This window comes from Triturus cristatus, chromosome 9 (genome assembly GCF_964204655.1).
Source record: "Triturus cristatus chromosome 9, aTriCri1.1, whole genome shotgun sequence".
Taxonomy (NCBI): Eukaryota; Metazoa; Chordata; class Amphibia; order Caudata; family Salamandridae; genus Triturus; species Triturus cristatus.
The window spans coordinates 557,170,702-557,197,706 of NC_140592.1; the positions used below are offsets into that span (position 1 = coordinate 557,170,702).

The 27,005-nt window shown below is 44.2% G+C and overlaps 1 protein-coding gene across 1 annotated transcript in view; it reads left to right on the plus strand.

Moving 5' to 3' along the window:
* The window catches only part of QPCTL (glutaminyl-peptide cyclotransferase like), a 687,611-nt gene that overhangs the window by 110,861 nt on the left and 549,745 nt on the right, over positions 1–27,005 (plus strand). The window contains exon 2 of the mRNA XM_085625556.1: positions 22,297–22,443. Coding sequence (XP_085481682.1) covers positions 22,297–22,443 — 147 coding nt within the window. The remainder of the gene's footprint in view (positions 1–22,296; positions 22,444–27,005) is intronic.

The window sequence follows — 27,005 nt, forward strand, 5'->3', positions numbered from 1 at the left end:
CCTTATACCACTTCTTTAGTATATGGTTTGCGTGGCCCCTAGGGCCTAACTGTATTACTTACCTGTGTGACTTAATGTATGTTTAAATAAGACTGTGTTGTACTTACCTCTAATCTCATAAAGAGTGCTGAGGGTTTGACTAGAATAAATACACTTTATTTTATATATATATCTGTTGTGGTTTCCTTTCATTTGGTATTCAAGGGATTATATATGGTATCACAGCTGGCTTCACATGCCATTCCGAGTTTAGCCTAAGACTGCTCTTGTCCATGCTACCACTAGGATAGCTGGTCTATAAGGTTGACTTTACAACCAATCACCATAAGGGTTGTTTGGACTGATATAAGGTGTACACTAGAACTAGTGACATCATACATCAGGCCAACTTCTCACAAGGACTACTGAAAGCAAAATGTCCACGCAGGGAGTTTTTGAGCATATTTTTTTATCTGAGGTTAGCCACTGTGACAGTGTGTGATTTCCACTTTTAGGGGCCTAAATTAGACTATGAAACCATCACAGCATTTCCTGATGTGTACATGTACATATATAATTGTGTAAATGCAAGTTGTACATTTAATCTATAACCCTTGTAGTAATAATACAAATATATAAATAAACAGGGCTGTATTTGATTGAACGGGGAAGATATTCCTTTTTAGCAGATTTGTTTCTATTTTGGTGTACAGCAAATAACATGTGTTAAGCCAACGCACACTCCAGTGCCACTTGTTCTAAATAGGAGAGGCATAGATATAATACCTGCTTGTAATGTTGAAGAGTAGTTTAACAAATTAATTCCTTTGTATTAATTACGTCTCCTGATTCTAACGTAGGATAAAACACTACAGGTAATGTAAATTTTGCGCTAATGATGTCTGAGGCTATAATATGCCTAGGAAAATTAGGGTCAAATTAATTCTCAATTCATGTTAATAATATTTCAGATATCGTCATTAGTAATTTAACTACATTTAAGAAATAGATGAATTTACTTAGTTGTTTCAATGAAATTATGGCCTTGATTAAGCCTTCCTGGATTAAGATTGGACACCACAGATCTGTTTTAGGTAACATTAGCTAAAGGAAATATTGTATATTCTGTTAGGAGCAGATGGGAATATCACGGTTTTCTTGAGAAATAATACCAGTGTAGGAGATATGCAGGGCGGGGGTTTATCCTACTGAATAACCTTATCAAGGGGCAGGAGCGTCTGTGGGCCATGTGCAAAGAACAGCTCTGCCATGCATACAGAAATAATGGTTTTAACTTAACGTTACTGTGCCAGGGCTAAGATAAGGAGGCAATGAAATTAAGTCTGCATTCATGCGCCATCATGTTAAAACAGTACAGTAGCTAAAGGAATTGGTAGTTGGTTATTGGATTAATGTTTTTTTAGTTCGCTCAATGTGCTTCTATAGTAAAATTTACAAAGTGGTACAGTCCAGTAGTATTGGACATGGCCTCCTTGGTATGGATTTCCCTAGCTATTTATCTCCTACAAGTCTGTTTGTGCCCAGTTGCCAAAAAGGGGGTAAATATTGTCGACAGGAGGTCACCTGCTTAGGTTACCTACTGTCGAAGGGGGGTAGGAGACTAGCTCCTAGGCAAATTAAGGGTAAGCACAATTAAGTAACCTATTGTATTATTTTTTGTTTTTTGTTTGTTGTTGTGTTCTCTCTCACTCTCTCTCTCGCCTGTCTAAGCTGTCTAGTAACGGCAATGGGACAATTGGTTGGGCTCGCTTTTGTCATTCATTTCACAGGATGCTGTGAATATGTTCTTGAATAAATAGAGACAAAGCACCTCACCAGTACACGTCTAATTGGCTATTAAGTAATACTGTTTGAACAAATTGTTAGAATTAACAAAATGAATAAATAAATACGAAATGTTACTGCCCATCCTAGCTAGCTGTAAACTGATCAAATTGGAATTAGATAAGGATGAAAGGATGGGTAGAATAGACTGATGTTCCCTTATTTGATCTCTAAGGGGAACTATATGTCGGTGGTTTTTGTTAAAAAAAATCCCAGGTGGCAACACCATTATTGTTTGTTATTTCCATGCTATATACAGTTTTACAGAGCCATCACTAGTCTCTTATCAGTTAGTCTGTGTAATTGAGCTGACATCCCTTATTAGAGCTGGTGAATAGGTTTTTCCCCTGAATAGTTACATAGTCCAGATCGTGAAAGGTAGGATGCACAGGGTTTACAATGTTAGGAAAAATGCCCGTGTGATTCTCAGCAAATATTTTGAAGGAAAATACTGCTTTATAGGAGTTTGTTTGCCACAACAAGTTCTGCTGGAGAAATTCATGTAACCACTATGTTAGGTTTAATTTGTCAGTTATTCATGCAGTAAGGATCCCTGTTAAATTAGCAGTTTTAAATTTTCCTGCCAAGCCTATAACATGAGAGCATGGTCATAAGCGCAAAATGTAGGTGTTTTTATGTAAGAAAAATAATTCTAGAAGTGTCTGCAGTCCTGTACAGTAGTGGAAGGTTCACAAGTAGAAGTGTTGCAAACTATATGACTTATGAAACACAAGCTTGCTAAGACAAGAAGCACAAAAGAATCGTTGTTTTGAAAATTCCCTTTTTGAGGTTCTTCAGATAAATAATTCAGGAATACACAAATGTAAGGATTCCGAGTATGTCCGTATTGTTTTTCTTTTTACCTCAGAGTTTAGTAAATGAACACATACTTCCCTGGCTGATTGGGAGAAACAAATCAAATCGTGTAACGTTTTACCCTTGTCAGTTCACTAAAAGTTCCTTTTATACTCGCTAATAGGTCCAGGGTGTTTTTTACTTTCAGATAAATGAACTGGTTCTTGGGCGTCCTGCTAATGTATGGAGCCCCCTGAGACTAAAGAAGTTTTCTGAAATAGAGTATACTCTCAGTTGATAGATTATTTGTATGCCTTGTCTAAATATCTTTGTTCTGTTCACCAATAGATATCTGCTGCCCTACAACCATTGCCAGAGGGGCCAGGACATCAGATCCAGCCTGAAGATTCAGCAAAAGCCCAGCTTGGAGTCTAGGTGGAGGGAACCAGCACAGGTGTCGCTGGCAACTAGGACCACAGTGAAGGTAGAAGGCCGGAAGCACTGGGTCCATGTGTACCCCTACCGATGTCGTATGAATCTTGGGTGAAAGACGGGATTGCGGCCCAGGAAGGAGAGTAGATTCCTCGCTTTGTTCCTTTGTCTGATGCCCGGTTGAAAGGGGCGCAGACCGACAAAGAAGGTGACGAGGCTGTGTTAGAGGTGACCCCCTCTGAAACGAGGGTTGCTTCAGATACTTCAGTTCCAGTGCACCGAGCCCCTGGTTCCCGTCCCCAACTGAAAGTGAGCCCGTACCTCTGTTTGCTGATCAGGAGGTGCTCGGGTGTGATGGGTACATTCTGCGGCCCCAACGAAAGGACAGTGCACCAGCAGAGCAACACAGGAGTTAGGGAAGGATTTGAGTTTAGGGTACAGTTGCTGTGCCTCTGGTGCCTGTTAGAGTGAAGAATACTAGTGCACTGCCTGAGACACGGGACAGGATCGTTGACGATGTTTGCCCTGGAGGGTGATTGCCCTATTCTGAAAGAAGAAACTTTTACCTTAGCCTGGGCTGTGATTGTTTTTCTGGGTTGCAAGTTGTGCAGTTCCACCGTGGGAGAAGTGAACACTTGATGAGTGATAAGAGCCTGCCTGTGTGGCTCAGACGGACACAGGAAGAAGACTCCACTCTGGCTGGTTGTACAGTGGCTTCAATTTCCCAAGTACTTTTTTGTTAGCAATGCACCCCTTTGGTCGTCCCATTTTTGAGGAGGAGGAGCCCTTTGCGGCTCCTCGTCCGTATTCCCATGGCCCTGTTTGGTCCTCCTGGTCCCCCAAAACAAAGATTGTTTTTGTGACAATATGTGTCTCCCCCTGAATATATCATTGGTACTCTAGCCCTCATAAAGAACAACATTGGAAGGTCTATCAAGATAATGTTTTTAACTTGGAATTGGACTGGGTAGTTTTGGGATTTGTTTTCTGCTTGGGGTTGGAAAATATGAACAGTTCTGTTTGTGATAGTAGCCATTATTTTCTCATGCTATCTATGTGTTTATTGTGGCCCAACGCTCTGTTCCCTATGTATTCCTACTGTACCTCACGTATACCAGTTAAAAGAAATATTCAGAATATAAATGCCCCCCCCTAGCAATGGTTCAGGAAATGAATGAATTTATGAGACTAGATGTGGTCCTTCCAAATCATAGAGATGTCTTCAGCTAATGCTAAAAGGGCCGTCTGTGCAAATCGCAGCAATTGCTGTTAGCATAAGCTGAAGCCATTTTGGCTGTGGCGTCCATTTTGTTAGCCATGTGTTAGCCATGTGCTTCTCCCGCCTTCACTGTTGCTTGCCTGTCTATTCTGCTTGAGTCATCAATTGTAGTTAACTCCTTCAATACTGAGCCAGAGCAATGTATGCTCACAAAGGCATGTAGCTACTAGAATGCACCTGTCTTAGACTGTAATGGTCAGGCTATTCCAACTGATGTAAGCAGTTCTGTTTCTCCTCCCACTCTGCTGACAAAGTGGTTTCTATCTGTCCATGTTAGCCAATAGCTATTCCTGTGTATGCCTGTCCCTCCCCTTTGAGTCTCCATGCTTACTCAGCTGTAAACAGGGTATATAAGACCCTTGGTTTCTGTATTCTACGGACTACCTCCTATAGTGCCTGAGGGTGCTGTATTGATATAGTCCCACTCATGAGAGATTAATAAACTTGTTATTTGATATTCCAACTTCCGTGCCAATCTCTACTTTGTTGGTTTAAGGACCAGTGGACAGATAAGGGTGAACCCCTGCACCGGTGGGCCCCTAAAAAGGCTAATTTCACAACGTCACATATTACATCACTCATGACATGGTCAGTGACATCACTGATGACATCTCAAATCACTTTTATGGAAGGGGGGCTGCGTGGCCCCCCTTCCCTGGGCCAATTTTGGCCCCGGGGATCCCATTCCCCGGGGCCTGACAGTCTTCTTTTTTTAATTTAAATTTTGGGGAGAGGGGCCTGGCCAGATTTATTTTATTAATATTGTTTGGGGGGAAGGGGGCCGTGTGGCACCCCTCCTCAGGCCAATTAATGGCCCTGGGGACCCCATCCCCGGGCCGGCCTTTCCGTTTAATAAATAAATAAAACAATTTAATTACAGGGGAGGGGGGCCGCATGGCCACCTGCCTGGGCCACTTGTGGCGCCAGGGACCCCATCCCCCGGGGCCGGCCCTTTGCGTTGGGGACCGTGGGGGGAGCCTCAATGCCCCCACGGTCCCGCCGGCTCCTCTCCTCCTGTGGGAACCGGCATTGCTTTTGCACAAGGAGAGCTGCTGACATGCAGCTCCCCTTGTGCAAAAGCAATTCTGCTGTGGTTTTAGGGAGCGAGACCAGGTTTCCTGCTCTCGCTTCCAAAAACCAAAGCAGAGTTTGCCTATGACAGGGCGGGAGCCGCACGGCTCCTGCCCTGCCATAGCAAACGGCAAATGTGCAGTGGTGTTCGGGCAGTGTAGGGGGTCTTGCTGGGGGTGGTGTTTCAGGGTTTAGGGCAGTGGTGTTCGGGCAGTGTAGGGGGCTCTTGCTGGGGGTGGTGTTTCAGGGTTTAGGGCAGTGCAGTGGTGTTCGGGCAGTGTAGGGGGTCATGCTGGGGTGGTGTTTCAGGATTTAGGGCAGTGCAGTGGTGATAGGGCAGTGTAGGGGGTCATGCTGGGGCTGGTGTTTCAGGGTTTAGAGCAGTGCAGTGGTGTTCGGGCAGTGTAGGGGGTCGTGCTGGTGTAGTGTTTTAGGGTTTGGGGCAGTGCAGTGGGGTTTGTGTAGTGGGCAGCGCATGCGCTGCGTCTCTAGGCGAGACCTAAAAAGCATTGCACCAAGATGGCTGCCACACTTCCTGGATTGAAGTGTTGGCAGCTAATTAGAGCCAAGCTCGTGCTTGTGTAGTTAGGTCCCGCCCAGATATATAGAGATTTTTTTCCTTTAATATCTCAAACTACTGAACGGATTTACACCATTTAAAACAAGCATTGGCATAGCCAATAGGTCTTGCCTTTCGGACCTTATAAGTGTTTAGCCATGCAACAGTTGCATAACTAAATACTTATAAGGTCCCAAAAGCGAGACCTATTGGCTATGCCAAGCGGCCGTGAAAGTGATCGCTATCAAACATCAAAGCGGCCGCGAAAGTGAAAGTAATCGCGGTCAAGCGCGGCGTGCGTGCCCGCACACATGCACTGTAGCTCCAGGCTGACCTGGTAGCACTTTTTGGAGCCCTCTCAATAAGTCTCGCCAGACCTGCGCATGCGCTGGTCAAGCGAGACCTAAAAAAGGTTGCTTTATGAACCAAGCACTTCCGTTTTGCCAAATTTGGTGTAATTCCGTTCAGAAGTTTCAGCTGTAACCGTGTGTAACGCTTCCTATGGGAAATTGATTTTTTGACCTCTATTTTTTGAATTTCTCAGGAACTACTGAACGGATTTACACCATTAAAAACAAGCATTTGCAATGCAATAGGTCTCGCCTTTGCGAGAGTTTGAGCTATTGGCATTGTAAATGACAATGCCTTTTATTTATGTGTTTTGAAAATCTGCAAGCGGTGCATAAATATATATATTCATTCTACCAGTCCTGGTTCAGAGGTACGTAAAACAGGCGCTGACTCCGTGGGTGATATCATCAAAGAAAAAATGCTTTATTCCGTCTTGTTGGCTAGACGCGTTTCGGCAGTCTTGCCGCCTTGTTCACTACAACAAGAACACTGCAATACTTTCAAATTTAAACTTTACACCAGGGCACAATTTGACCTTGTTGTCATGGCAACCCTCTACTAGCCATAGACATAAAAAAAAATCCTGTTACGATGAAACAGTATTCTTATTGTTCTGACATAATGCAGTTTAAACAAAAATGAAAAACATATATGATAAATACAATCTTGTATATACATGACTCTATATATTAGTGCACTCTTAGGCACAAAATCTCAGAAGCAGATTGAGAACATATACATTAGCATTCCTCTTTGTATACCCAGCTCTTATTCAGTCTCGTGACTGAGTGTGATGGAGTAATATATCGTACCTGGATGTACCATTAGGTGTTGTGTATTAAGTCGAGTGATTAGTTACAATAATACTAATGTATCTTAAAGAGACAATTACTAAATGAATCAACCCTAGTGGGTATTGTTTAGTGTCTACATATATCTCAATCTGTTTTACAAAAATAATTGTAAGAAAATGGTCGTATTGTTGTCCTGGTGACTAAAGAAAAACTAATATATACTTAAGAGAAACCTGTTGTTTTTAGAAAAGGGTCAAAAAGATTGGGACAAGCAGCTGGTCATTTAAGGCCTCATCAGCATTCATTCCATTTTGAATTTTGCTGTCCAGTAATATTATATATATTGATTCTATTTTTCTCAGAGACAGTTGTCTGTTTCCCCCTCTGAAGTTTTTAGGGATACTGTCTATGACAAAAAAGGAAAGTTCTTCACTTTTGCCTCCATGAAATGCGTTTATATGTCTTGCGACTGGATATGTTGGATCGTCATGATTTATTGCTCTTAGATGTTGCAAAATCCGTATGTGTACGGGGTGTATTGTACTACCCACGTACATTTTATTACAAGTACAGCGCAAAACATACACCGTAAAATCCGTTTTGCAGGAATAACTGCCTCGGATTACAAAAGGGGTATTTCTAAATGGTAATACCAAACTGCGAATGTTCACACTATATTTACATGCTTTGCATTTAGAACATTTAAAAAATCCCTTTTGTGGTTTGAGCCAGCAGGCTCCTATGCCGAGTACTGGTGCATTGCAAACTAACTCTTGGCGCATTGACTTAGCCCGTCTGTATGTAATTTGAGGAGGTTTCGTACATATTTCTCCTATAACAGGGTCACTACGCACCAATGGCCAGTGTCTGTGCAACATTTTACGTAGATTATTGTGGTAGATGTTATAACCTGTAATGAGTCTCGGTAGTGTATTCATCTCATTGCTTACTTTAAGTTGATTTTTGCAAGCTACGGTGTGTAGAAGATCTACTCTCTTAGTATCAGCACATTTCATTTCTGGCCGGTTCAATATCTGTTTATTGTAACCTCTTCCTCTGAGTCTTTGGAAAAGACCACTCTTTGCTTCATTGAGGCCAGCTACTGTGCTACAGTTACGTTTCATCCTCAAGCATTCTGCATAGGGAATGCTCTCTATTAATTTCTTAGGGTGAAAATTGCTGGCATGCAAAATTGCATTGCCTGATGTTGTCTTTCTAAAGGTCCTGGTTTGAATCACTCCGTTCTCTATATACAATTCTAAATCCAAAAATTGAATTGACTCTTTACTAGTTGTGCATGTGAATGTGAGGTTCAAACTGTTCCTATTGATATCTGTCGCAAACTTCTTGGCAGTTTCTTCAGTGCCTTGCCATAGAATGAAGATGTCATCTATATATCTCACATATACTTTCACATTTTCTGACATGGACTTTTGATATTCAGTCATGAGTACTTGCTCATCCCACCAGCCCATATGCAAATTAGCATAACTGGGGGCAAAGCAAGTACCCATGGCTGTGCCTTGTATTTGTTTATAGCACAGTTTATCAAAAAGAAAAATGTTATTATTTAAACACCATTCTGCCATATTCAGTAACATTGATGTGTGTTGATATAGTTCTATAGCTCTCTTTCCTAGATAGAATTTCATGGCGTTTAAACCATCTTTATGTGTGATGCTGGTGTACAATCTTTGTACATCTAGTGTCATAAACACATAACTTTCATTCCATGCATGGATGTAGATCTTCGTTAGAAAATCACCAGTATCTTTGATGTAGGCGGGCAATTCGCGAACAAATGGCTGAAGGAAATAGTCAATGAAGCGGCTGGTGTTTTCAAAACAGCCCCCCAATATAGCTGAAATAATTGGTCTTCCGGGGGGGGCATGTAGCGTTTTTATGTATTTTGGGAATGAGATATAACTGAGGTGTTACCGGATAGTCATTTTTCAAAAAATCCAGCTCATTTTTAGTAAGCAGTCCTACACCTTTCCATTCATACAGTGCCACATGAAATTTTTCTTTTATCCCAATGGAGTACGTTGAACTAATATGGCACTAGCAGTTTTTGTCTTGCAGTTGGGTCATGGCTTCTTTGTAATACATCTCCATTGGCCATAGGACTATGTTGCACCCTTTATCTGACCAACACACAACTATGTCACTTCTTTTTTTGATTGTTTTGCATCAAATTGTTGTACTCAATTCTTTGATTGTGTTTGGTCTTGATAAATTCTTTACTACTTATGATTGCTAGTTCCTTGAGATCTTTGATTACATTTTCAGAGAACAAGTCTATTCCATCTTTAGGCATCATAGGTAAAAAGATTGATCTTGGTTTGAAGGGGGTCCTTATGTTACCATATATATCTATGTTCGATCTGATTGCCGCTTCCGTAGGTGATACTCCTTCATGATCTAATTCCTCTAAATTTAGCAGGAGACTCATATCCCCCAAAGACAGGATGCCTGTAGTGGGATCGATGTTACTTTGCGTTGAAACTTCTGCCTCCTTTCTAGTGATATTGAAGAAATGTGTGCGTAGTTTCAATTTTCGTATAAACTGGAATACGTCTATCCTTGTTTGGGTATAATCAAAGTTCGTGGTAATACAATATGATAGTCCAAGGGATAAAATGTTTTTAAATATATCTATATATATATATATATATATATATATTACCTACTGGCGGTCGCCAGTAGGTAGTTATAGTTAGGACCACGTTTCCATAGGAAAACCTCAACATTCTATTTTGAATAACTTTGGCGCCGGTCGACGAATCCTCGCGAATTTCTCAAAATAGGTGGGGCGCTACGCTCCGCTCCTACCCTGAAAGTCTCGGGGGGATTCGTCAAGCGGGGGCTGAGATAAAAGGGGGGTCCCAAAACGCGTTTTTCCCATGCATTTTTCCATAGGACCTTTAGAACGAGCTACAGCCCGAACGGCTGAACAGAATTACTAGAAATTTGGCAGAGAGGTAGTCCCTAGGTCAAGGAAGTGCCTTTTGTAGGTTTGGTGTAAATCTGTTCAGTAGATTCTGAGAAAATAGCCTTTAAATCAATATATATATCTGAGCCCGCTTACGGTACGCTTACCGTACGCTTACCGTACGCTTACCGTAAGCTTACGGTGGCGTGCGCGAGCGCGATTCTGATTGGCTCTTAGATCTTAGTAAACATTCGAATCGGCCGAAACCAGGAAGCGGCGTCCGCCATTTTGTCTCTCGCACTGAGTGTTGTTTATCAAACATGATGGCCAAAAACATGTTACGGGGCTGTTTTGACAACTCCCTCCCACATAGTCATGTTGAGGGAGTCCCCAAACATCCCCCAAGAGCAAAAACGGTTTTATTTTTTTTTCGGCAATTTCGCGGGGTACGCTTACCGTACGCTTACCGTAAGCTTACTGTACGCTTACGGTAAAAAAATAAAAATAAAAAAAACACTATCCACACTTACCCCACCCCCTGTGCTTTTGGTGGCCGCAGGCCACCAAATGTGCAGGGCTTATTAATAGAGAAAAAAAACGTAATTTTGGCAACATGAAATTATAAAATCGAAATAAAAAAAACACTATCCACATTGACCTCACCCCCTGTGCTTTTGGTGGCCGAAGGCCACCAAATGTACAGGGCTTATTAAAGTTGATAAAAACCGTGCACGGAACGAACTGCGTTAAGTGGGCGCGCACGCCACAAATGGCGTAAAGTAACTTAGCATTTAAAAAACCGTACAAATTCACTGAAAAAACCATAGGTTTCACACACGTTATAGTTAGGAAATAGCATTTAAAAAACCTTGCTAATTCACTGAAAAAACCATAGGTTTCACACATGTTATAGTTAGCTGGACATTTTACTGATAAAAAACCAATGAAATTCCCCCGTTATAGTTACTGTAGGCAACTATAACTCACGCGACCGTAATCCTCTGCTGATGCTAATACTGTATTTAGACACTTATTTGCCCATGTCTTCTTCCATTAAATTTTAGCTATACATATATTACAAATATTTTTTTTTCATAAAGACACATATGTCATCAGCAGAGGATTACGGTCGCGTGAGTTATAGTTGCCTACAGTAACTATAACGGGGGAATTTCATTGGTTTTTTATCAGTAAAATGTCCAGCTAACTATAACATGTGTGAAACCTATGGTTTTTTCAGTGAATATATATATATATATATACACACACATCCATAGATCCTGCAGGGCAGCCTCAGAAAGTAGTAACAGAGTGCCCATAATGAAATTCAATTAACGCTGAGGCAAATTCCTTGGCTTGACTCTGTTTAATTCAATCTAATACCAGCTGGAAAAGTACATGTTCACAGCATTTCCCTAAGGCGTTTCAGCTCCCAACTGGAGCCTTGATCACAGGTTGAACAGATTAGCGGGGTAAGTAATCACATGCTTTTATACAATTTAGCCTGAAATTCAAATACTACTAGTCCCAGCATTTTGTGTAAAATACTGAATTGATAACGCTTTTGCAACATAATTAGTGTCCAGGTAAAATACCATACAATTCGCTGCAATTACAATGTTCTTATGCCCATAGCTTGTGCTCCCTTGCTAGGTCGTTTCTGATTTCGACATTCGCAGCATCGCTCACCACCTGCATGGCTGGAAAAAACAGAAGTCCAAATTACATGCACACATGGCTAAATTTGCACAAGGTATTCACAAAAGGGAAATCTGCACTTGCAATTCTTTTGCTAAATAATTACTTAATTCTGTATGAGTAAATCCTTCTTCAGGGACGGGGAATGGGGGACCCAGAGTGAAGATGCACTAGAAAGCTTGTGTAGAGCCACAAACTCAAGAACTTGAGAGTGTTCACAAACCTTTTTCTGACTCAGTCCCACCCATGCAACATTTACTCTTGCAAATGACAGAAGTAAACCTCTTTCCAAGATGGAGAGAGATGAACGAAATGCAGCCGAAAGTGATAAGTGTTGAGTAAGGTTTCTCTACAGAGAAAAATATTTTTCCCAAAGAAAAAAAGTACCCTTGCACACCTGAGAAGGCCTTTTCCTATGTGCAGTTATACACTATGTACAAACAGACACGTAGAGGTGCCTGCACATGGGCTTAACTTTGAATGTATAAAATGTTTTCTAAGAGTACACCTGAAAACCCACAACTTTTGGGGGTTCAGAGAGCACCAGCGGTGTGTAGCTTAGTAGCAGCCCTGCATACTACAAAGGATTACGGGCCAGATGTATAAACAAGCATTGGCATAGCCAATAGGTCCCGCCTTTGGGACCTTATAAGTGTTTAGCCATGCAACAGTTGCATAACTAAACACTTATAAGGTCCCAAAAGCGAGACCTATTGGCTATGCCAATGCTTGTTTTAACTGCTGCAATCTATTGAAGCCTCACGGAGAACATCTAAGCGGCCGTGCGACCGCGAAAGTGAAAGTAATAGCGCACATGCATTGTAGGTCTAGGCTGGCCTGGTAGCAGTTTTTGGAGCACTCACAAAATGTCTTGCCAGACCAGCGCATGCGCTGGGTCAGGCGAGACCTAAAAATGGCTTTAACTTAATCAAAGGCGAGACCTATTGCATTTTCAATGCTTGTTTTATTTATACCTAAGTTAATAGAACATCATTTTTGTCACTTTTTGCAACAAGTTTCTTAGCTTCATGTCTCCTATCGTACATTAGATAATGTATGGAAATTTCGCTGCTTTCATCATCGGCATGGCAGCTCTACTTGTAAAGTTAAGCATAGTCAGGTACTTCAAGGCTCTTGAATTTGCTTCAATTCGCTAATCGCCCGAACTTTGCTGTAAGGTCAACGCAACGTGTGAAATAGCCAGACGTGCTCCTCCAGCCCTTATTTACTTTCAAGGAGCACATGCAAAAGTTATTTTTTTCCCATTTTATGCACATAATCAGTATTTCCTTTTCGTTATTTATTTATTTATTTAGTTTCCTGAAAATGTCATTCTGTGTGCTCACCGGTGAGATCAGACTGTTTTTTTGGGTTTTTTTGGATAATATTTCGAGGTGCTTTTCTAAACCGTGAATGTATTTTGCACTGTCCGCATAAACGAATCTAAACCTCTAAAGTAAGAATGCAGTTTCAACTTTGTAACTTATTTGCCCATTGTACAGTACTGCTTAGCGTTTCATGATCAGGTGACTTCAAGAACATTCATGAGCCGTAAACCACATAAAATGTACAGCCCTTCGCATCATCGCCTGCTCTTTTTTATGGTTAAATATTGATGGTGTAAATGGCAGCAGTTTTGTAGTTGGTAATAGTTGCCCCTCGTCAATAGTTAGTCTGAGTGGAAGTTTTGGTGAACTGCACCAAAGCCTGGGCGCTGCTCACACTGTTCTACCCACAGGAGGCTGCAACTCACTGAAATATACAGGCTGATGTTTTAGTATCAACCTTTCTGGCTGTGTCCAGCCAGCCACCTCCCCAGCGTCACTCAAGGGATAATGTTAAGACTTTCCGAGTCAGATTCCATCCTCACGGATCTTCAAAAGAAGAGCTGTCTCGCCTGGAGCTTTAAAAGTATGGAAACGCTGATCATGTGGAAAAACATCAGAGGCATATATTTAACAAGCGCGCGGTGGGAGTGTGTGACGCTTTTTACCATTACCAGGGTGATCAGATAGCTCCATGTCAGAGAACACCACGTTTGCATTCCTGGACATTCTTTTACATATCATTGTATTCTGGGAGTTGTAGTCTGGGTTCATTTCAATTGGACCAACACAGCTGATAACAATAATATGTGAGGCAAAGTCCAGCAATGGAAAAGTGGTGTCACACTAGCATTATACCACCTGGTCACGGGTCACCGTAACCGTAAAGCATAAGGTAACTAGATCTAAAAGCATGCACATGCTGTTGATTTCAAATCCAGGACTGGCAAGAGGTGTCGCATATGATATGGATCCAATTAGCAGCAGCGTGAGAAAACACTCCGGGGGTGGGGGCGGGGAATAATGATCATATGTCAAGCATACCTAAGGTTTACCGGATGGCTGCAGTTTACCGACTAGTCCATGTTATAGTTTGTTATTTTGCGGTTTTATATAGCGCGCACTCGCCCCGAAGGTATTGAGGCGCTTTTACTTGAGGCCCACTTACGTTCCACACGGACACATTAATTTTGGGAGGCACGGGGAGATTAATCGATTTGTCCAGAATAACAGGATTTTGAGCCGACGTTGGGGCTCGAACCTGGTTCCCCAGCTCCGATGTCGGCAGCTCTGGCCGTTAGGCCACATCCTCTCCAATTGGGGTCTTGGGCTTATATTTTATAACCAAATGCATTCTGGTACCTGAAGTTTGACTTTAGGCGAATACAATTCGATAAATAGATCACCATTTTAGAAGAAAATTCTGGGGCAGGATCAATGAGTTCTTGGCATCATGCAGTCTACATGAACTGCGGGGTACAGAGGTTACATTCCCAGTTAGATAGCTGAATGGGTGTCGGAGATCTTGGGCTGATGTGCTAGTTGCAGATTCCCGTGCTAACCCACCTGCTCTGTACACGTATGATCCGCAGTTAGGATGCTTGGGCGGTTAGCGCGGTTGCTGCAAAGTTAATCTTCAGGAATTAATCTTCTTGCGTTGGGTAAGTGTAAAGCCCAAAGTCTCGGTGAGTCAATGAAGCTGCAGCTTCCAGCCCAGTGCAACCCCCTCCTCTGCTTGTCCCAGATGTGGATGGGGGTTGCACTACGGCAGCCCCCGGCGGCTTCCAAATCAGCACAGCAGGGTGGACATGAGGTGGGCTGTTTTACCATTCAGCGCTCCTGCGCTGAATGGGATGGGTGATGAGGGCTCGCCTCTGTAATTGATGCTCTGTAGTGAGTAATGATGCACTCATTGGAAGGGTGATCTTGGGCGCAGAGAGGGTAAACTGAAGGTGACGGGGGAGGGGGCAGGAGAGTGATCGGTGGAAGCATCATGCGTGGGGGGGTGGTAAAGGCCGACAGTGGTGGCCTCAGGGTGTGCGGAATCAGATATGGAGGGGGTGGGCCCAGGTAACGAATGCTTGGAGGGGCTTCGGGCCAGGTAATGACATCCCTTTGTGAGGTGGGTGAGGGGGTAAATGATAGGCAGGCTGGTGCTGGGGTGGGGGTTTAAAGGTCACGGGGCCTGTGATTCTTCATAAGGGGGTTCTTTCTCTTGACTGCACATCCACAGAGGGGTTAGGAGGAAAGGGGGCATGGCGATAATCCCGTGCACCTCCGAGGGATAAGTGTGTGGGTGAGGGGTGATGCGAGCTGGAAGGAGTCTGAGAGTGTTTTTTTAGCGTGATGGTGGAGCGATCTCAGATGTGGCATCACTCTGGCAGGTCGGATATCTTATCGTAGTGCTAGAGCGCAAACTGACGCCAACATTTTTCTAGGTTGAGTAATAAGCAGTGTCTCTTTTACTCTTCCCAAGGTCAATCAATCAATGTGACAGTCAGTCACTGGATTCAACAATGGGGCTCCCTCCATCCCGCAATCCCATGAATACTTGCTACATTTGGCATGACAAATCAAACGAACAGGCATGTTGTAAGCGAAAAGCTCCATGGACCACATTATATTTATTTATTGCAAATTTATATAGCGGGAACTCAGTATTGGAACGCTTTGCATGAGCACCAGTTACGTTATACACGTACACATTCATTTTTTGGTAGGCACATAGAGCCACCCTCCCCGTGTAATGCCAGCTGCTGCAACAGGAGGAGGAGCGGAGTCTGAGGAGAGAGAGCAGAGGAGGAAAGAGCAACAGAGAACCAGAAACCGAAACGTACTCAGGACTGGGAAAGAGGCGGAGGGAAGCGAAGGGGCACAGGGGACACAATCAGGAGAGGCAGAGAGACTAGAACCAGAGACAGAACAAGAGGAGGAAGAGAGAACCACAACTGAACCAAGTGACAATGAAGCCAGAACCAAGGGAAAACCAGCCAGATTGTAGAACAAGCGCTTGCCAGGCAGCCACGGCAGAACAAGGAAAGAACGCACGCAAAAAAAAGCGCTCGCCAGTCAGCCACTGTTTATTTTTGCATTGCGCTTTCACTTTAATGTGCGATGCAAAAATAAACATGCGGCCTGCTTTCCTTCTGTCGTAAGCGATCTCTTGTCTTTATGGGGCCATGTGTTTGAAACACATGGCCCCATAAAGATAAGAAACCTTTTGCGATGCACTGAAGGCAGACGAGCCAGTCCAAGTGGGACGGCTCAAAAAGCCAAAAGTGATCATCACCAAGAGCTCTTTCCCAATGGCTGGCCACCATTTAGCATAAACGGTGACGCCAGCCAATGGGAAAGAGGGGCGGGGCTTCAAGCCCTTTACAGAAAATACCCAAAAACATTAAATCTCGCCAGCGAGACTGCGCATGTGCGCAGCCCACGCCAGCCGAGACCTAAAAAAGGTCTCTTTCTGAACCAAGGGCTACCTTTTTGCCAAATTTGGCATAATTCCATTCAGCAGTTCGGGCTGTGGTCGTGTCTAAAGTTTACTATGGGAAATAACATGGAGAAAACACGTTATGGGACCCCCCTTTTTTCTCAGCCCCCACTTGGTGACTCACCCCGAAACTTTCAGGATAGGAGCTGACTAGAGCGGGCCACACATTTTGAAAGTTTGGCAAAGATTCGTCAACCGGCGCCAAAGTTATTGGGAAAAGAAAAAACGCTTTTCCTATGGAATCTAGGTCCTAACTATAACTATCTACTGGCGATCGCCAGTAGATAATATATTTAGTATACTATGCATATATGTGAAAATGTGTCGGTCCACCTGTTTACCTCGGTGGCACGGAAAAAATGGGTGGAACTGACGTCAGCACGCCGACGAGGTCCTCTTATGGCCTCTATGACGTCATACGGTGTCGAGAGCGGAACCGTGCTATTATGACATCGTCGTCGACGTGGGAGAGCTAGGAAAGAATTTCCGCGGAATGCTGCCGCAGGGGATATTCACCTAAGTGTTCAGGCTAGTCCTTTGGGAGCAACTCCACTCCAGAAACCTAAACCAGTGATCCGAGGGCAGAGGCCCTACAGATGGCACACGAGGTGGGGAGCCCAGTCGTGTGCACCGGCGGGGCAGCGAAGTGACAAGCACCACTACCCACAGAAAAGGTAACGAGGGCACTGAATAACACAGGATCTTCTTTTTGTATCTGGCAGGAACAAAATGGTTAAAATGCCCTAGTTCCAAAATGTAGAATTAGTGCTACAACGGTCTTCAAGAGGACCTGCGATGGATGCCGCTTCTGACTTCTGTACACTGGAGGCGGCACATGGGTCACACGGTACGGTCATACTGCGGTGGGACGCACACTCATTGACCTCTCATGGCACTGCTCCACACTTCGGGGACCACGCTTTCCTTTAGCTGTGTTTTCTGATGACGTGTCGCGCCGGCCCCGTCCAACAGCAGAACCCCTTTAGATCCAAACAGACTCTTCCACTCTCTCACCGGAAGTGAAACCAGGCCATGCGGACACTTTCACAATACAACAGCCGGGAATGCACATTTCGGTTAAAAAAAAAAGCACGTTCCTTCCTCCTAATTTATCAAATAAACGACTCACTCAAGAACATAGGGCCAGCTTCGATTGGTAAACAGCCGTTACAACGACTTTTTTACTACGCGATACCATTACAACGCATGCATTACCCCGCATGCGTTGTACATCGCGAAGTCATTACTATGCATTTTTTTAGAACGCATGGTCATTTACCACGCATGCCTTTACAACTAATTTTGTTATAAAGGTGTGTATGGTAAATGACCATGAGTTATAAAAAAAAAATGTCGACGATCCACGTCGTTGTAAGGAAACAGAGGCTGTTGCGTTTCCTCACAACAACGTGCACCGCCCCTCAGAGAGGACATGAAGCAGGAACCACAAGGAGCGAGGAAGCACAAGGAGTGAAAGGTAAGGGGGATTGGGCATGGGGTGGTGGTTACTTTTCTAGGGTTTAGGGTAGTGCAGTGGTGTTTGGGTAGTGTAGGGGGTAGTGTTTTAGGGTTTCGGGTAGTGCAGTGATGATTGTGCAGTGTAGGGGGTCGTGCTGGGGCAGTGTTTTAGGGTTTAGGGTAGTGCAGTGGTGTTCGGGCGATGTGGGGGGTCGTGCTGGGGTGGTGTTTCAGGGTATAGAGCAGTGCAGCAGTGTTCGGGCAGTGTAGGGGCTCGTGCTGGGGGTGGTGTTTCAGGGTTTAGGACAGTGCAGCAGGGTTCGGGCAGTGTAGGGGGTCGTGCAGGGGGTGGCGGTTTAAGGCAGTGCAGCGGTGTTCGGGCAGTGTAGGGGGTCGTGCAGGGGAGGTGTTTCAGGGTTTAGGGCAGTGCCGCGGTGTTCGGGCAGTGTAGGGGTGGTGCTAGGGGTGGTGTTTCAGGGTTTAGGGCAGTGGTGTTCGGGCAGTGTAGGGGGTCTTGTTGGGGGCTGGTGTTTCAGGGTTTAGGGCAGTGCAGTGGTGTCCGGGCAGTGTAAGGGGTCGTGCTGGGGTAGTGTTTTAGGGTTTAGGGCAGTGCAGTGGTGTTTGTGCAGTGTAGGGGGTCGTGCTGCGGTAGTGTTTTAGGGTTTAGGGCAGTGCAGTGGTATTTGTGTAGTGGGCATTTCTCAGGAACTACTGAACTGATTTACACCATTTAAACAAAAAAAAAGGTCTCTTTATGAACCAACAGCTACCTTTTTGCCAAATTTGGTGTAATTCCGTTCAGCAGTTCGGGCTGTAGTTGTGTCTAAAGTTTCCTATTGGAAACAACATGGTGAAAACATGTTTTGGGACCCCCCTTTTTTCTCAGTCTCCACTTGGCGAATCACCCCGAAACTTTCAGGATGGGTGCTGACCGGACCGGGCCACAAGTTTTGATAGTTTCGCAAAGATTCGTCAACTGGCGCGAAAGTTATTGGGAAAAGAAGAAACGCTCTTCCTATGGAAACTAGGTCCTAACTATAACTATCGACTGGCGACCGCCAGTAGATAATATAAATATATATATATATATATGTGTGTGTGTGTGTGTGAGTGTGATTGCTAAGAGGTCTTCAGAGGCCACGTCCCCTTTCTCCATCACACTGCAAACGCACCTTTTGACGCACTACTGGTTGGTGGATGAAGTCCACTTTACTCCTGAGGGACCCTGTGCGCCAAGAAGCCTTCCTGTAAGTTTTACACATCGGGATTCCTGAGAGCTGGTTGGAGGCCCTGTCCCCTTTCTCCACCACTCTGCAAACGTAACTACTACTTAAAAAAGAAAAAGAAATTCTCTGAAGATGCCAAAGGTTACAGAGACGTTATTGTTAGGAATTAGCATTTAAAAAACTTTAGAAATTCACTGAAAAAAACTAAGGTTACAGGAACGTTCTAGTCCTCAAATGGAATTTAACATAACTTGGAAATTAATTTTTTTTAAAAAACAAAGGTTACAGGGATGTTATAGTTAGGCTCAGGTTTCACTCATACATAACCATTGAAATTCAGCAGTTTTGTGCCCCCTGGAATGTATTGCTAATGGCTTCACATATATGGTATGGGTTTTTGGATGGCAAGGGCTTTTTTAGGGTTTAGGGTGTGTATGGGTTTTTGGGAAGTAAGGGCAATTTTAGGGATTAGGTTGGGTATGGGAATTTGAGTGGTAAGGGTTATTAGGGTTTAGGGTGGGAATGTTTTTTGGGTAGTAAGGTTTTTTTTACAGTTTAGGGTGGGTATGAGTTTTTGGGTGTTACAGGGTTTATAGGGTTTAGGGTGGGCTTAGGGTTTGAAATGGTATGGAGTTTTAAGGGTTTATGGTGGGTGTGGGTTTTGGGGGTATGAGTTTTTGGGTGGCAAGGGCATTTTTAGGGTTTAGGGGGTGTATGGGTTTTTAGGGTGGGTGTGGGTTTTTGGGTGGAAAGGGTAATTTTAGGGTGGGTATGGGGTTTGGGGTGCGAAAGGCATTTTTAGAGTTTAGGTTGGGTATGGGTCTTTGGGTGGGAAGGGGATTTTAGGGTTTATGGTGGGTCTGAGTTTTCGGGTGTTAAGGGGTTTATAGGGTGTAAGGTGAGTCTGGGTTTTTAAGTGGTAAGGTGATAAATGAATGGAGGGATTTCTAAAGCGCACGGCTACTCCGAGGAGAGGCCCGGCACTACAGGAAAATGTGAGTCAGAAAAAGAAGATTATAAGAAAGCTAATTAGCGTGTGAAATGCCAGGTCTTAAGTTGTTTTCTAAATGATTGTTCATTATTCACTTGGCGGAGTTCCACAGGCAGTTTGCACCAAGCTTGAGGGCCTAGAAGGCAAAAGGATCTGCCTCCAGATCTATCTCTTTTTACACTCGGAACTTTGGCCAGATGGCCATGTGAAGAGCGCAGAAATATCGAGGGAGAGTAGAATTTAATTCTAGAAGACAGATAGTATAGGCCAGAATGGTGTATCACCCTGTGTAAAAGGGTCAAGGTCTTAAACAAAATCCTATTTCTGACAGGAAGCCAGTGGAAGTTCTTCAGATGAGAGGTGATAGAGGCTCCGGCTCGCTGAGTAGATGTAAGGCCAGGCGAACAGCAGCATTCTGAACAGTTTGAAGCCTCTGCAGTAAATATTGTGGGAGTCCTACATAAAGGGCATTAGCATAATCCAGTCGAGACACAACCAGAGCTAGAAGAACAGTGATCATAGAGAATTTGCAAAAATATTTTGGCTGTGCATAGCAGACCAAAACATGTACCGACTACCTAATATATTTGGGATTGTAAGGTCAGTTGTTTATCAGTCTTGACACCCAGATTCTTCACTACTTCAGTTTGGGCATGAGGAGAGGGCACCTCACCTGGCCAATGAGTCGAAAGTGAAAGCATGTCTGAAGCTAAGAATCTCAGTCTTATCAGTGTTACACTTAAGTTGGTTAAAACCTAACCAGTGAAAGACTGCAGATAAACAGGGTTTAATGGTGCCTTGATTGATTGGATCATCTTTCTTAAAGGTAAAGAGTAGCTGGGTGTCATTGACATATGACACTTTCTTGGCCCCAATGGACTCGACAAAGGTAGCCAGAGGTGTTGCAGAAACTGATGTTCGGGGATAGAATGACAAAGTGAAAAAGTTGTTTGTTTTACTTTCTTTTTATATGATGTAAGCCTAGCTGAAATGCAGTGGAGTGCTTTAAAGGGTCAGAGACTAAGATTTAGTCAGTGAGTTATTGGAGAGGTGACAGGGCTCTGAAAGTAGGAGTAGACTTTTAATTAATTGCAGTGTATTAAAGATGTGTGCCTGCAGTTCTTTGCTAAATTTGGTCAGTTTTGAGGTGGTCTTGATGAATACATGAATGTTGTTCCAGATCCAGTGTGCATAGATAGAAAATGTCTGTTGCCTTGTTTTTTGCTTTTCATTTTTTTCCACTTCATCTTCAGCCTTATGGTATCTTGGCTGTGGTATACGGAGTACCATCAGAGGTAGTAAGCTGTTTAGTCATGTAGGCTAGGGTTCTGGTCATGATGGCTTTGTAGATGATGCAGCTGGTTTTGAAGATAGTGTGGCCAACAAGTGGAGCCAATGGTGGTCCCTCTTGGAATGGGTGATGTAATCATATTTCTTTCGGCCTTCGATGAAGTATACTGTGGTGTATAGGATACCCTTAAGGAGGAGGGGTTCGGTTCACTTTCTTTAGTAGAGAGCGCTGGTACCCGGCTGTCTTGGTTTTCTTGTTGATATTTTCCTAGAGGATGAGTTCTGTGTACAGGGTGAATAGGAGTGACTTGGTGTTCTGTGAAAGCTGGTGTTCAGACCCGTCCTGCTTCATGTTCTTGAGCCAAGTTTGCACTAGTTGTTTGTAGTCCTTGGTGAATCGCAAGAATTTTGGACTGAGCTGTATGCAGGTTTTGAACATCCAGGTCTATGTGAGGTGAAAGCAGTGTTTGAGGTGTTGGATGCATTGAGGCATGCAGAACGGAGTGGTGGGTGAATAAGAAGAAGCAGGTTTGGTGTTGTTGATGTGCTGTTAGATTTTCTGTATTTTTTCACTGTATTTTTTCACTGCAGGTGAGATACTTTTTAAACCAAGACCATTGGCAAATACTGTTGATGTTCCTCCTCTTTTTGTTTTGGTGTACCTGTTCTTGGTAATGGATGAGTGGGTTATTATAAAGTGTGAGTAATGACGTGATGCTTTTGATCGATGGTGGAACCAGATCATTGTTTGACCATTTTGTTTTCTATCCCGCTTAAGATACGTCATAAGCACAAGAAGCTTTCTGGTTCCCGTGTGAAGCTGCTGGTGTCCCAGGTTAACCTGCAACGCCTTTGGACCACTAGGTTACAACCTATGCTTATAGAGAGATACCCAGGAACCTCAGGAAGCCAGATTGTCCAGCAGGTGGGAGCATTGTGTGCAAATCTCTGTAAAAAAAGTGTGCATTTTAATTTTCCACTCGTCCTTTTAAATGAGATTGATCTATCCACCCATGTCACGCATTACACGTTCATCTAGTTTCTGCGTTGTCATTAAAAGTACTTTGAAGTGTAGAATTAGTAGTTTTGCTTTTACAATTATAAATGAAAGTTTAAAAATCCTGGTGTGCATGATGGTAATCGCTTAAAACAAAATCGAATTTGGGGCCTCATTACAGCATTCCGATTGTTTGTTTCTGAAAATGCGAGTGTTGTATTGTGCTTTTATACTATTTGGGCAGTACTTGTGTATACATCAATATGTTCTTTATTATTAGTATTGAAATTGTGATATTACTTGTTACCTTGTTGTGTACATTTGAGTGTAGCATAGGGAGACCAACTCGCATGGGTGCCAATTCAGGACAGTAAGTGTAAAAATTCAGGACAGAGGGTCAAAATTCAGGACAAAAATTCAGGACTGAAGGTCAAAATTCAGGACAAAACTTCGGGACAAATGTTACGTTGTACAGACACGTCAGAGAAAGTTGTGCGATAGTATAAAAGTAAGTAAATAGACAACCACTTAAGTAAAAGTCAAAATACATTATTGGGTTGAGACAATCGAGAACTTAACAGTTTTTAGGCATGTGTGCAGCTTTGTGCAACTGTGCAGGTCTTTTTGTGGTATTTCATTTGATAATTATCTGTTTATATGATTACTGCACTGGGTTGTCCAGTCTGATATTTTGTTTACAACTCATTATCCTGAGCAGGCATGTTTGGTGAGAGAAGTGGTCAGGAAGATCTGCTCGGATACACTGTGTTACTAGCATCTCATAGTGCCATTGTGAGATGTAAAACGGCATGCATAGGTGAACTAAAGGGAAGATTGCTGTGATGAACCCACTATAGAGAACGTATTATGGGTGTTTCAGCAAGTGGAACTTAAAATATGGAATCTGACTTTGCTTATAGGGGCTTCGCACAGTGTTGCACTAGCTGACGGAAGTCACAAAGGTGCTTTTCCCTGCAGCTTTCTTAAAGAAGGCAGTGCCTATACATTATTACATAGTTTATTTTTTTTACTACTTGCCTATTACTACAAACCAATATACATCTCAAGCACAGCTCATGGCACTATCTAAAACCTTACACCTAAAACAAAACATGCAAACACTTACAATTACTAGTGTAACATTCAAGTAGCAGTTGGGTGTCACCCAATCACGGCACGGCCTGGGGGATGACGCTAGTGGGGAATCCCGGGCTGGCAGCCAATACCAGCGCGGCCCGGGGATGACATCACTAGGGTCCCGGGCGGCGGCGGTGAACTCGGGGGGGAATCGACGAGGAGTGGGCTCCCTCGTAAGGCACAAGGGCAGGGAATAAAGCGAGGTAGGCACTCGCTGGGGGTGTCGAACCTTGGTAGCACGGGGCAGACGCCGGGTGAGCACCGGCTTGAGGAATATAGCGCTACCAGTGCTCGTGCAGGAGTGAAGTGCCCCGAAGCGGTAGGGGGCAGGGAACAGCGCTTCCAGGCGCGGGGCAGAAGGGACAGCGCTCCCCCAGCGCTAGATGCAGGTTACCAAAGTCCGTCGGCAGTCCAGGAGTAGGGCAGGGCCCAGGGAGGCACGCCACCCCTGAGCCCCAGCAGCAGCAGCTCCGGGTAGATTCAAGTTGAGAACAAGAACAAGTCCAGAGTGTCACAGCACCCTTTTTATACACACATTCTTGGTCTGCAGGGGCAGGCAGGGGGGAACCAGCTGGAACTGGTTATGGGGGGATTCTTTACACTGGCCAGGCTAGGAACATCAGCCGCACCCCAGGGGGTGGAGCCAGCCTTGTCTGGGGAAAACCCAGCCTCATTCATGACACTCAAACCAGACAGTCAATCCACAAGCAGACCCAGGCTCACTCCTCCCCTCACATCAGTATGCTAAACACTCCATTCACCACCGGGCAGACCCTCCCAGATCCTGGGAGCCAGGCTCACCAGCCAGCCCCGGCCAATCATACGCCAGGCACATATTCCACAAATATGCCAACTTCCAAAAGGGGGACTTCTACACTAGACACACTCATACCTCATATACCGTTGCGCAGCATTCAACCTCACGAGTTCATACATACCAGACTTGACCCTGCACACCCTACGCACCGGGAACTACCGAGGACTCATCCATTCCCCATGTATTCCTATGGAAGGGTAGGTCGCTCTCTCCTCACACTCACTCAGAGGGGGAATCACCATCCCCAGGTTACATATAGCATAAAAACTTCAGGGGCGGACCTGCCCGATGGGCCACGTCCAACTCCGATGGTGAAATATCTCAGTGTCCGAGGCGTGCAGTTAATTGTCCGCCTGGATGACATTCTGATCATGCATCAATGTCCCACGCGGCTAATGGAACAACTACGAATGACTATCGACCTGTTGGAAGGTCTGGGCTTCGTCGTCAACCAAGGGAAATCTTCCCTCACCCCAGCACAGTGCTTGCAATTCATGGGGTTCCTGGTGGATTCGGTGAAAACTACCCTCAGCCTTCCCTCTCGCATATTGACCAAAATAAAACACAAAATCAGGAAGATCTTGTCCGAATCCAAGATGTCCCTACATCACTTGGTGTGAATAGTAGGACTGCTCTCGTTCTCCATTCAGGTCATCTTTCCGGGGCTCCTCCATTATCGGGCACTCCAACGTCAAAAGATATCTCATCTACAACGGGGCTTGACTTATTCTCAGTCGATCCTGCTTTCAAGGGAGTCGAGGGAAGAGTTGCAATGGTGGGTCTCCCACACGAAGGCCTGGAACGGTTGGGCAATCTTCAGCTCCCAACCAGATCTGGTGATTGAATCAGATGCCAGCAGTTCGGGTTGGGGAGCTCGGTGTGGCAAATTCGTCGCAGGAGGTCACTGGTTCTCCGAAGAGCAAGACCTACATCTAAACTGCCTGAAATTAATGGCAGGGTAGTTCGCAATCAAGTGCTGGACCAAAGACCGAGTGCAATGCTCGGTGCTTCTCAAAATGGACAATGACGGTGGTTCGCTACGTCAACAATCTCGGAGGGACAAAATCAAGGGCTCTTTCAGATCTGGCTCGCACTTTATAGACCTATTTCCTCTCTCGTCAGATATTGGTGTCAGCTGAGCACCTGCCGGGGAAGACCAATCAGGTGGCAGATTGGCACTCCAGACACTGGAGTGATGTGAGCCTATGGAGATTACACCCGCAGGTGTTTTAACAAATCCAGAACAGATGGGGATTATTTTCTATCAATCTGTTTGCCTCGAGACTGGACTTCCAGCTGGCCAGATACTTTCTCCAAGCCTTGAGCACGGAGGTGGGATATGCCTTCCCACTATTCGCAATGATAATGTGGCTGTGCGTCCAGGTGCGGAGGCAGCAGGCGGATCTGGTGGGGATTACCCTGATCTGGAGATCTCAAACATGGTTTCCAGTTCTTATGGAACTTACTTGGGATTTTCTAATCCATCTACCCCTGTTTCCTGATCTCCTCCGGGATCTCCAGGGCAATCCTCACCACTTTGTTCTGGCAGGATCCCTTCACCTCATGGTGTGGAGGATTACAGGGAACATTGGAAAATCCCGGACATTTCAAGGAAAGCTTCCTCCTTGCTCGTTAAAGCCTGGACAGATAGTACAAATAAATGGTACAGGTCCGCCTGGACAAGATGGCTCAGTTGGTGTCTCCAATGGCATTACAACTGTCTATGGTATATGTGACACAGTTTTGATTGTAAGACATGTTTCATATATAGGCTGTTTTTTCCTGATGTTTGATCTAATGCACGTTTCAACTATTGTCTCAAATGACTGATGATAAAATGGATCTTCTTTTGTCTAAGCGGGTGTCTCATACCTGTTACTTCTTTCTTAGGCGCAAAGAATGCTAAACTGGTCTGAGGTTTGGCCTGCAAGCCAGCTGTGTTCACAGGAAGAAAGAGGGGGGTAGAGAGTCCACAGGGCTGTTGTGATTACGGAGCTGCTTCCTAATTAATGAACTTTCTTTCCTTTCCCAAGTGTTTATGGAAAATGTAGTTTATGATCTAAATCCTGATGTTAAAAGGTTGCTGGGAAAAATACAGTGATGAGAGAAAAAGCCTTCTTCCAAATACATAGGGATAGATTATACTTTGTACCAACCCAAAATGTCTTTCTAAGTTGGTCTCATAATGCCATATTAATCAATCTATTGAACTACCTGTCTTTTTCCCCCAACCTAATTCAGTTGCAGAAGGGGCTCTCCATACTGTAAATGTAAAACAAGCTCTCATGTATTATATTGACAGCACTAAATCATTAAAAAAAACAGATTAACTATTTGTCGCTTTCTCAAAACCTCACAAGAGAAAGGCCATTTCTAAATCTGGTATGGTACGCTGGATTGTTAAATGCATCCAAACATGCTATGCTAAAGATAAAAGAACCGTACACATTCCTCGTAGAGCTCACTCCACTCATAACAAGCATTGGCATAGCCAATAGGTCTCGCTTTTGGGACCTTATAAGTGTTTAGACATGCA